The sequence below is a fragment of the Pholcus phalangioides genome, unplaced genomic scaffold (assembly GCF_987345545.1).
Source record: "Pholcus phalangioides strain wild (caught in Gottingen) unplaced genomic scaffold, Ppha-v1.0 ptg000029l_1, whole genome shotgun sequence".
NCBI lineage: Eukaryota > Metazoa > Arthropoda > Arachnida > Araneae > Pholcidae > Pholcus > Pholcus phalangioides.
In genome coordinates, this window is record NW_028301619.1 from 7,303,755 (window position 1) to 7,315,500 (window position 11,746).

Below are 11,746 nucleotides of genomic sequence, written 5' to 3' on the forward strand. Positions count from 1 at the left end.
TATGACTATTTAACAATAATGAGTAGAGTTTTTTTTTCTGTGAAGCTATCAAGAGAATGATTCTGCTGTAGCTGTGGTAAAATGAACTTCATATATCCTATAATGATCAGCGTTTGTACGTAAACGGTACATTCTCTATGTTGTCATAATTGTGTACGATGACTATAATATATGCAACTCTAAATTAAAGTGTTTAGTTAGAGGCTTATTTAAGAAGGTTGTTTCGTATTATTTTTGTGTACTTGTAGTGCTAGATACCGTACCGTGCTATAATAACAGTGGTTATTTTCGGCAAAGTCAATATTTGGTATTTACAAAAGAGTATTCAACAAAGAATGTAAGAGGAAACGGGGTGACGTTTGTAATTTAGAAACAAAATGATTTACCAAGTGCAAAAGAAATTCTTTTAAATATTCTACTTTTATTGACCTAAGCTGACAAAAATAACTATACAGAATAATGACTGGTTGACAGTTAAATCCAGATGGTTGTTCCGCTCTTTGTACGAAAGTACATCCAAAAACGACTTCTTAGAACAGATCTATTAGCCCCATGTTCTGCGCCTACGTTCAGAGGTCTTCTTCTCAAAGCACAGTTCGGATGCATTTTCGCCCATGTTCTCTTTCACCCAGTCTAGGTAGGATTCTATAGAAGTATACACAGCAGGAATATTTGGTGCTGCGCAGCCGAAATAGGAACCAAATGAAGCAATACCAATTGCTACCGGTCTGGTTTCATTGAGCGATACAAGAGGACCACCTGAATCGCCCTGCAAACAAAATTTTCCATCATTTTAGATTGGGCAAAGCTTAACACATGCATAAGTTACAAAATCCCAGTTAGATAAATGCGGAAGTGTCATTATTTCAAATAAACAGATGAGGACAAAATTCTACTGTAACGTTTCGTAAAGTTTCCGTAATAGCTGGAAATTTTTCTTCGAATAAATCAATTACTTATGGAATGGCAGTTAATTATTTTATGATGTTTTTGTAACATGATCTTGTAAATATAGTATTAGGACCATAAGAAAATGTCGGTATATCAAAAGAACTAATGAATCGAGGTTACAGAAGAATGTGGCGTTTATTTCCCATTGTACACACACAAATAAGGTAAAAAAAACTTGCGATCACAATAAAAAAAATCGGAATGAAATTTCATACGCATAATAAATGATTTATCACCTCGCCATAACCTAACACGACGAACTTTTTTGAAAGCCATTCACCACTTCAATAACTATCCCGTGTTCACAGCTGAAACGTAGCTAGCTTTATGGACGTACACTCAAAGGTACCGCGTACTTTCCGAATTGCACAAAAATGTAAGTTCCTCTTAAAGTACATGAGTTAGCAAAGAATATGAAGCAAAAATATGGTGTTAGAGTTCCGTCAAGAAGAAAGTTATCTTCGAATAGGCACTGTCGTATCCATCTCGAATAGTGGTTCAAGGGTTTTTTTTTTTTATCTTACTGAGGCACATCAGGTATCTTCTTCACCTTACACATCAGTGCCGATTCTTTTCCGGCATTTTCTTCGACCCAGTCAATGTAAGAAGCTATGTTAGTGTACACACCCGGGATTCTTCCTCTAGCACAGCCAAATGAGGATACAAAAGAAGCAACTCCAATGGCTACTGGCTGAGTACCATTCAGGATCACTAAAGGACCACCAGAATCCCCCTGTAGGAGAAATAAAGTTATTACTTTGTCTTTAGCATCTTTTTGTCGGCGTATTTTTTTTTTTTGTTCTCTCTAAAGTTTGCTGCGCATGAGGCGTTTGCATTTTGGGATTCGCTTATCTAGAACACGTATGCAGTAGAGCCTCCATAATCCGAGGTGGATAGGACCGAGGCCACCTCGGATTATCGAAAAACTCGAATTATTCGAAAAACGATAAAAAATGCTTCAAATGTTCGTTTTACTTAGAAAAAAATGACAAGCAAAAGAGCAGTAGTGGCATAGCCTACTTTCTGTATTTGTATAGCCTATATAGCCTACTTCTGTATTCTTGAATAAGGTATAGATGCCATACGATGTGTTTCAAAAAATGAAGAATGTGAAAAGGGGGCGAAGATAAGAAAACGATTGAGAAGAGTTGGGGAGGGGATTGATGGTGAACAACGATGAGACACTGATAGCTTTCAACTGCTTTTCTAATGATTTATGTAAGCAATTAGAGGACAATGTCATTGTCCATGATTAGGAAGAAAACGGTCAAACTTTCTCCTATTTCTAAGCAACCCCCCGAGTCCATTCAACTTTAGGCTAATACTAATTATCAACATTAGGGAGTCTAATATTTTATTACACCAGTTACCCATTATAAGCTGGGGCTGAGTAATCCCTTTCAAACTGAAAATTACTATACAATAGGTACGTACTACGTAATATTAAAATAATGTAATATTCCTTTTCCAGGAATATTACGTAGGAATATTTATTTTCCCTAAAAGTTGGGTTTTTTTTCTTGGGGGGAAAAAGAAGTGAGAAAGAGGGTCTCGGGAAAGAAATTCGAAAATTTTCAGTGCCTCGGATTTTCTGGAAATTCCAACTTTCGGGGCTTGGGTTTTCGAGACTGCCGATATACTAGGTTGTTAGTATGTATGTCCAACTGCAAAAAATAATTCGTACATTTTCATACATCCTCGCGAAATTTTGTGAAAAAATTCTTCAATTTCATTCGAATAGCGCTATCATTCGATGCAATTTCTAATTCTCAAAGAAAAAAAAGCTATGCAATCGCTGAACAAAATTGCCGAACTCTTTGCCAGATCCCTCAAGTAAACAGCTTCATGTCTCCCTCTGTAAAATACTATAAAAAAATCGAACCTCAAAGTTTTCAAAGCTTTTTTTCCAGCATGAAATTTTAAATTGGTCAGTAGCAGTGGAAAGTGGGTTTAACTGCTGAATTGCATTGCTGTTCTACAACTCTTTCTCTAACTCCTAATTGAGCAATTTATTCCGTGAAATCTTGATTGACAGATTTTGTGAAGGGGAGGGAGTGCAACCGACACTCGTCCGAACACGCAGTACCTTTTTGTTTTACACAGAGACGAGAATGCAGATATGAAACCATTTAAATGTGACTTATACTAACATTTTGTAATTAACTCAAATTTTAAACTGAAAAGAATCGTTAATTGTTTCTAATTTTGTAACATGGGCAAATAATTTTCTTACACTTCGAAGAAGGGTAAATTTTAACATTCGCTCAATTAATTTGTCAACCAGTAATTAATATTTTGCTGTCGCAATTTGTATACCATGGAAACAATTTCAAATAATGCTTCTGCTTATATTCTTGTAGCAAAATACAATTACGAGACACATAGTATCGATAATTTAGGAGTTAGAAAAGTTTGAAAATTTTTTCCACTTACGAAACAGATCCCTTCGTTAGGTTCACCACCAGCACAGACATGTCTTGTTGTAACCGGGATTCCAAGAATTCCATAAGTGAATGAACAGAGAGCATTTGTTGGAATGTGCTGAGGTAGAGTCTGAAGAGTTTCAGCGGCTTCGCGACCACCTAAATAAAATAATTGGATAACACTTGCATATTAGCCGTCGTCTAAAAGAACGTACGTGGTTTGAATGTAGGCTACAATTTCGCTGAATTGTAAGACCTCAGATAACTATTGCACTAGTTTACATTATAAAGGGTGATTCAGAAAAGATGGAAAAAACTTTAACAGGTGATAGTACACACCAATAGGAACAACTATCATCAAAGAATGCTTGGTGTAACATGAAACGCAAACGTGCTGTTTCGGGCGCTCCGCAAACGTTAAAACGACATTCCTGTTGAAACTTATCGGGCGAAAAAGAACACCATGCATATGCAAATGTTACCTGAGGAAGAAGAAACCATATGCAGCGAACACAGTGAATGAAAGGCGGGGGGGGGGGACTCCAGCCCTGTAAAATTATTCCAGTGTACAACCGTTCTAACAGTTGTAACGTACGGGATAAGGGCGCACTTTAGTAATATTGAAGAAGCAGCATTGCATTTCATTTACGGAGCTGCAAACGGAAGTACCACAGTGGCAGCACGAATCTAAGGTGAGCGTTTTCCCCACAGGCGGTTGCTCAATCTAGAAACGTTTGCGCGCTTGCATTGGCAGTTGTGCGAAACGGAATCCTTTCTTGCTTCCCGGTCTGATGCAGGTCATACAAGGACTGCCAGAACAGCAGGTGTGGAAGACGAGATTAGATTTTGGAGATGGTGGGACAGCTGTCTGGTGTATGGGACTTCCTCTTGACTGTGAAGAGGACCTAATCACAAGAATTTCGGCTGCTGCTGGGGAGGTTCGCGATATGCCTGGAATATTCGAGAGCGTTCGCCAATCCCTCCTTTGCCGCTGTTCTTCTTGCACCACCGTTTGCGGTCGCTCTTTTGAGCATTTATTGTAAATTATTCATTAAAATTGCTTTTTTTAACGTATACATTATTCTTGCGTTTTCTCCTCGTATCCTCTGTTTTACTATGTTGCACCCTGCAGCACGTTTGCATTTCATGTTAGACCATGTATTCTTTGATGAAAATTGTTTGTTCTTGTATGTACTACCACCTATTAAAGTTTTTCCCATCTTTTCTGAATCACCCTGTATATATATATTTATTTAGTTATTTAATGTGTAAAACCAACTCACCTCGTTCGAAAACTCCCCAGCCCATGGTTTGCGCATAGTGCTCATCATACTTATCCCCACTTTCAGGCAAACAGATTGGCTGTACGGCATCGCTTAACGTCACAGGTGTGGTGAGTTTCATCAAGGCGATATCGTATTCGGTCCCTGAACCATATTCAGAGTGCGCAATTATGTCAGAGAACATGATCTCGTTGTCAGGGCCGTCTCGTTTTATAGTCCCTACGTATGCGTTATAATGCTTAGGAGATTCTGCTTCTCGTCCGCTATAAAATGATAAATATGAAACTATTGAAAAAGAAAACCCCAATCGAACTATCGTTGAACATGTTTCATGCCAACATATTGGTCAAAATACTTTAAAAAGCAAAACAGAAATTGTATATTCAAGCTTTATAAATTGATTTTAAATTGTTCTGTCTGATACAATTTTTCATACATCCTTTAATAATTTAAGACAGATATATGTATATATACAGGGTGATTCAAAACTCAACGTGCAAACTTTCAGGGGAAGTAGAAAACATAAAAATAAAACAGAATCACATAGGAATGTATGTCCGGAAACCCCAACCAGAACAGCTGGAGGATAAACGAAGATGCAGAAATGACAAGACAATAAAAGGTTGGAAAAACTCTTTATTTAGCGATAAAGCGTGCATAACTGTGGATGGTAAGAACTTTGAGCACTTAACGAAGCTTAACGTGAACATGTACTGTCCTCGTGTAAAGTATTGATAAATAAAGAGTTTTTCCACCCATTCATTGGCTTGTCATTTCTGCATCTTCGTTTATCCTCCAGCTCAGGTCCGCTACTAGAGGGGAGCAGGCGGGTCTCGTGCCCCGTGCGCTGGACTCGAGGGGGCGTAAATTTCATTCTAAAACTTCTCCTTCAACATTACAAGGGGGCGTCAAAATACGCACTTGCCCCGGGTGGCCAAGCATCTAGTTGCGGCTCTACTCCAGCTGATCAGGTTTGGCACCCGAGTGGTGCAGTGGTAAGATGCTCGTCTTCTACCATGAAGGATGTCAAGGTCCACAAGTTCGAATCCGGGGAAGAACATTAGAGACAAGTGCTTTGCCTATCGAACCTGGGGTGACCACTGATAGATGGCGCCTTCATTTCCACCCCGCTGGTTGGAAATTACCATATAGCGATATATGGCCGAGTTGGTGTGCGGTAAAGTAGTTGATGATGTTGGGGTTTCCGGTCATACGTTCCTATGAGTTTGTGTTTTTTACCTCCTCTAAAAGTTTGTGCGTTGAGTTTTGAATCACCCTGTATATATAAGAGGGTGAATTCTAAATTCATGGGACAAACTTTAAGAGGTGATATAACACTCCTAAACAAACATTTTTGGTCGAAAATTGAATGTTTGGTCGAATCGCAATAGCAAAAGTGGTAGAGGGTGTTACACAGCACTTGATCAAAAAACAAATATCACATTTTTCTGACGAATTTGCTGCAATAAGTGCAAACAACGATTCGAGAAATTGAAATAATAAACAATAATTATATATATAGACACATATTGTTCTCCAAAAAAACCAAACGCTACTTATTCCATATTTCTTGAGGGGAAGAAAAATGCTGCATTACAAGAAAAGTTGCATAATATTTCTGGCTGAAACTCAACTTATAAAACATACTAAAAAATCTCACAACTTACAACACAACACAATGGGCAGCAGTCATCAGGATACTTGGTGTGATCAGAAAAGAGCTGCAAATGAAACGACCTTGGTAGTGTAATGACACCTGCATTGTTGAAAATAAGAAACCATAAAGAAAAAGGTTAAAATGTGCTAGGTAAAAGAAAACAAATTTACCACATGTAGTATTACATATAATATGGGTACCTCAGTTTATTAAAATTTTGCTAATAATTTTCGAATCCCGTTAGCTCTTCAGTTAACATATTAGCACAGTTTTTACTATAGAAAAGGTATCTCACTATCATTGACACCAAAACACTCGGTTTCTAAGCAGTTGCAGCTTTCAAGACACTCATTATCCTCGATATTCACGGGCATGTTTCGAAAAATTAAGATGTCTTGCAAAATACTTAACATAAAAGGGCATTTTTTAAGTAATATTCGCAGCATCAATCATTCAAATCATGGAAACCGTTCTGTTTCAAGACATGAGTGATCTATATTTAATGACCAACACACCCAAAACTAGCAGAGCACAAGAAACTCAAGGATTTTGTGCATGAGGGTAATAGTGGTAGTTAGAACAGATTATAAGATACTTCACGTTCAAATTTTTACTTTTGAAAAATCTAATAATTTTACATCATCTTTTGTTTTTTTTAAGACAAAAAAAAAAAACTAACAAAATTTCGTACCATTTCTATTCCCTAAAAGGCTTAGTTGCATGTTCTAAAATGCCTTATTTATCAAACAGAATTTTTATGTACTTACCATCCACGGAAATTCCCGTTCTTCAGCATCGCGACCCCCTATCACACGAGGAGTCAGATCTTCATCGTCTACAAGAAAATTTCACATTATGTATATAATCGTCCAAAAGTTGAGCATAATGCATAAAATGAAGAAATAGAGACGACAGAAGGGAACCAGTCAAGTCGTAGACTAATTCGCATAAAAGCTTAAGGTGCTTAAGATAAACGTTAGGATATCAAGTCGCTAAATGCAAAAAATATTCGCAGTTAGTAAGATAAGACATATAAAACCTATAAAGTAATCTGACAATTATACTTAGCGTTTAGCCAAATATTGTGACAGATACACTCGTCACTGTTTAAAAAAAAATGTTACCATGGGCCGAAAGACGGTGAATTGAGATGTTTAAAAAAAATGAAAATAAAAAATATTATTAGGATGTGTAATCTGGAAAGTCTCACAAACGCGTTAAGAATTCTGAATGCACCGTTAAATGTCATCTTCAAGCTGTAGGAAATGTGGCGAAAAAACCGGATATATATGCCCAAAACCAGTGGCAGGTCATTCGTGAAGTATCACCCCACGGCAGAACTACATCTTCCATTGACTGCACAATGGTCCACGTCTGTCACACAGCTGCAGTGATCATAGGTGATTCCCTGGTAGTATGAGTATCGAGGATTCGGGGAGACTTTTGTTGTCCGTCATTCGTCCGGCAGTTTTCCTTGTGCACACAAGCGTACCCACTTCAAGTGAAGTCGAAAAGATCCCAAGTTTTTTTGGGAGCACCGTAATGTTAGGTGTTGAGTTCAGATTCGGCTGCACTGACTTCCGCCATAAAATGCAAGAGAATCAGGAACCTGTTTGTATCTCCAAAAGACATCACGTAAAGGAATCACTTTTGAGATGCCAGAGTGCTGGTATGGGAAATCCATTGCGTCAGGCGAATGCAATGACTTCCATATTTTGAGCGGGGGTTCCATTTCTAGTTGGAGGTAAAGGACGAGATCGTGTTCATCTCTGTTTCGAGGTGTAGTATGAGCGCAGTTTATATTTATGGTGGACGATATTGCGAGACTGCATTGCACTCAGCTTGTCAATTACTTTCTTCTAAGTAAGAATACGTACGGAATAAACTGTCCATCCATCGAAGTCTTCCGATCTGAAGAAGATTATAGCATGAGTACGATGTTCGTGGAAAAAAAATTGCAATACCTCTTATCCATGGTATGGGCAATCGCTGCACAACTTCAGTGCAGTTGACATTTAAAAAAACGCAAACAAAAAATTCAAATGTACACAATGCATAGATTTCTTCGAGATTCATAAATTTGCACTGTTTAAGCAAACTATTGTGTGCAAAAGGTGTATAGTCGTTTTTTTTTCCCAATTCTCAATCTCTGAATTTTAGAAGGTATTTTATGCTTGTAAAATAATTCATTAAGGACTGAAGGACCGATGTAAATATTTTTCAAAACTTCCACAACCTCCTCCATAACTTTCTCCAATGAGGGACTGATCTCCAAGTTGTAATCAAACATTTAGTTGTAGATTAAAACAATTTCAATTCATCATTACTTATGCAAAAAAAAAAACTTCTTCGTAAGTAAATCAAGGTGAAACTAATGCCGCAATCGGTGCTTTGACGATAAAACTTTAATTGAAATTATACAAATACAGAGGACACAACAGGCAAATTGCCCAACGAGGTGGCTGGAAAAAAATGCCCATAATTTTACTCCTCCGCCTCGACTCTTTAATTCCTTCACCACTAATAAACATCTTTTTTTTTTTGTATCTTGTATTTTAATCATGTTTCTGCATTTATTATTTACTAGCTTGTGTCGGTTTATCGTACTTTTTAAATGTGTCTGTCGTGTTAGAATTCACGACCTCCGGACGTAAGCTATTCCATTTATTGACAAACCTATGAGAAAAAACTCCCTGCGACACCACAACCTGGAGTTTTCTTTCAAACCGAGCACAACTCCGGTCTATCGCCATCCAAGGGGAATTTACTACTCAGTGACTTGTGCTGGAAGTGTGTGTACCTAACAGTCTGAGTGCGTATCTAGTGTTGTGTTTGATTTTTCAGTGCTGCCATCTGTATTTCAGAAGTGAAGTGTAATGGTTGAATTACATTTGTACCGTTTGTAGGTCTGTTGCTCTCTCGGCAAGACTTTTGGCAAAGTCTGCGGCGAGACTTTTTAAAGAGGAAATCGGCTCGCATTCGTACCTCAAAGTTGGGAATCACTACTAAACGATACCCTTGTTGAAGCAGTTGATTGACGGTGAATAACTAATGGTCCATCCTGTTGAAAATTTTAAACACTTCGATCATATCCCCCGACACCTGCGTAATGTAAACATATTCAAGAAATCAAGTCTCTCTCTTCGAGACTTGAGTGACAAGAGCACGCGTAGCTCTTCTCTGCATCCACTCAACCAAGTCTATGTCCCTCTGTTGGTATGATCTCCAAAACCTTACGGAATACTCCAGTCCAGGACGAACTAAGCCTCGGAAAAGTGGAAGAATGACTTTAGGAGAACGCGAAGAGAACTTTTTGAGAATGAAACCGAGCATTCTATTCGATTTTTTGACCACCACTGAACAATGTTCAGAAAAACTAAGCCAATGAGGTCAATGAGAATTACCAAATCGGTGATCCTATAGTTGCATACGGGATAGCAATACCATTCAACTTGTAAGTGAAAAGTGGTTTGTTCGAACCAAAATGAGTGACCATGCATTTGCAAATTGTAAATTTAAAATTTACTCACTAAATTTGAGTATTATCTGCAGTATAATATGTAATGAAAAAACAATAAGTACTAATACTTACTGCTTGTCTTTCTTGGAATATAAAACAGATCCTGCAGAAAAAATAAAGGATTCAGTAATGGCTATCTTATTATAATTTTCTTTATACTGCCAGTAACGCTTTCCATGGAACTTCAAAGTATTTATTTCAAAAACTTAAACATATATTTATTTCACGAATACTTGAAAATAGAAGTGGAGTTAATTTTTCGATTTAAAGGTCTCATGATTAAAAAAAATTATTTGAAATGATAAAGAAAAGCTAGTAAAAGTAATACTTATACTTGATTGATCAGGGATAGTTTTAAGTGATAGTTTTGGCATGCATTTAAATTCATTCGTTTATGATTTGATAGATTTTTTTAAATAACCGAAATCTGATTAACATCGACGAAAAATTCATAACGTGAGAAATTAATGATAATTTGTTTCTCTCTTTCTCAAATTAGCCAAAAATTCTGTATACTGTATATATTAAGGGTGTTCATAAACTGTTACAGAAAAATTTGGAGGGATGCAAATTTTTTTTTTTTTTTTTCTGCATACGGCGAATGATTGACGGTTGTGTGACGAAGTGTTACTTCTCTGGCAGAGCAGAAATAACGGGAGGGCTTGTTCTTTTTGGACGTGCTTTTAAATTTTGGTTTTCTGGCAATTTTTCTGAGTGGATTGCAACCATAGGTTCCATTGTAAATATTATTTGTTTTTGTGGGCACTATACCGCTTCCAATTATTTCTAAACAGTTTAGGAACACCCTGTATACTATATTCTTCTATATACCCTTCGATCATTTTTATTGCACTGCAGTCATTTTATGCTAACACACACAAGGGATTATATAATTTCTTAAGTTATAGACCGGGACTTATATAGTTTAAAGCCGATTTTATATATATATATATATATATGGAAAGTTGCGTTTTGAAAACGATAACATTTGTTCAGTAATAGTCTGTGTATTCCACAAGAGTCAAAAAAGTCCAAACAGTTGAAGTCCAAAAAAATCGGAAATCTTCCAAATGATTTAATATCGTTATTAGTTATTATTCGCGTGACTTTTTTTTCAGTAGTACTCTGCTTTTGTTTTTCCGGCGTTAAATATGCAGTAAAATCTCTTGAAATTAGACAATCCACATAAAAGTAAATTCTTTTGCAACTTTGTTTGGTTCTTAGTTTTCTAAATACTATTTATTCTCTTTGAAAACAATTAATTACAGCGCATACAGATAACTTCAAAAGGCATATGGAGAGGCAATTCCAACAATTCATAATCAACGATTAGAAAAAAAAATTTAGAGTACACAGTATTGCATTTTGAAGTTAGTTTGGGGTATTATAAACATACATAAAGTATGATGAAACTTCTAGTAGCTGACTAACTATCATTATGGACTCAACTATCAAGTAGTTAAAATGAAAAATCGTTGTTTTAAGTCATCTTTTAAGCATGGGATTGCTTATGTCACTGGATTAGACTTATAGAAATATATTTAATCATTATGTTCAGAGAGGTACAAAATACAAAATTTCATGGCAACTTACGTTGTAAGACCTGGCCTGCACTCCAATAAGCAACGTAAAACTGAAGACTGCTAGGAGAAGCTCCATTGCTATTGTGATGCTCTGTCGTTTCAGTTTCTCCCTATATATACGGAAGAACGTATGGGTGCCCAGCTGATGTTCGGTAGAGCCGCTGTCTAATTAAAATGCGGCAAACGGTCTTTGACCTAATAAATCAGGGCTGTCGTGTATAAAACTTATTTGATGAGGGCACCATCATCCCCAACTTCAAGTGCAGTTTAGATTTTAGTTTTTCGTTCTTTGATAGGACGTTTCTACTGCGGGAAGTACGTATCTCGTA

The 11,746-nt window shown here is 36.9% G+C and overlaps 1 protein-coding gene across 2 annotated transcripts; it reads right to left on the minus strand.

The window, feature by feature from the left end:
• Window positions 1-401: 401 nt before the first annotated feature.
• Window positions 402-11,531, minus strand: LOC149067634 (transmembrane protease serine 3-like). 2 transcript variants are annotated; one of them, XM_089252509.1, is made up of 7 exons: window positions 11,428-11,530; window positions 9,907-9,937; window positions 7,082-7,149; window positions 6,325-6,413; window positions 4,658-4,920; window positions 3,385-3,533; window positions 402-769 (listed from the first exon to the last, which is right to left on the minus strand). In XM_089252509.1, exons 1-7 carry the CDS (start codon window positions 11,491-11,493, stop codon window positions 545-547), a joined length of 891 nt encoding a protein of 296 aa, XP_089108635.1. In that variant the 5' UTR covers window positions 11,494-11,530; the 3' UTR covers window positions 402-544. The 2 variants fall into 2 exon arrangements, with proteins under 2 accessions (XP_089108635.1, XP_089108636.1); XM_089252510.1 differs by lacking the exon at window positions 402-769 and adding an exon at window positions 1,388-1,684 and having other exon boundaries at window positions 11,428-11,531.
• Between the last annotated feature and the right edge of the window lie 215 nt (window positions 11,532-11,746).

What these genes read in the sequence shown, in the direction of transcription:
- LOC149067634 (XM_089252509.1), bottom strand. Translation starts at nt 11,493, where the DNA reads ATGGAGCTTCTCCTAGCAGTCTTCAGTTTTACGTTGCTTATTGGAGTG. An exon ending in AACGGGAATTTCCGTGGATG is followed by an intron (nt 6,414 to 7,081) that starts GTAAGTACATAA and finishes TCAACAATGCAG; the next exon opens with GTGTCATTACACTACCAAGG. An exon ending in CTAACGAAGGGATCTGTTTC is followed by an intron (nt 770 to 3,384) that starts GTAAGTGGAAAA and finishes TTTTGTTTGCAG; the next exon opens with GGCGATTCAGGTGGTCCTCT.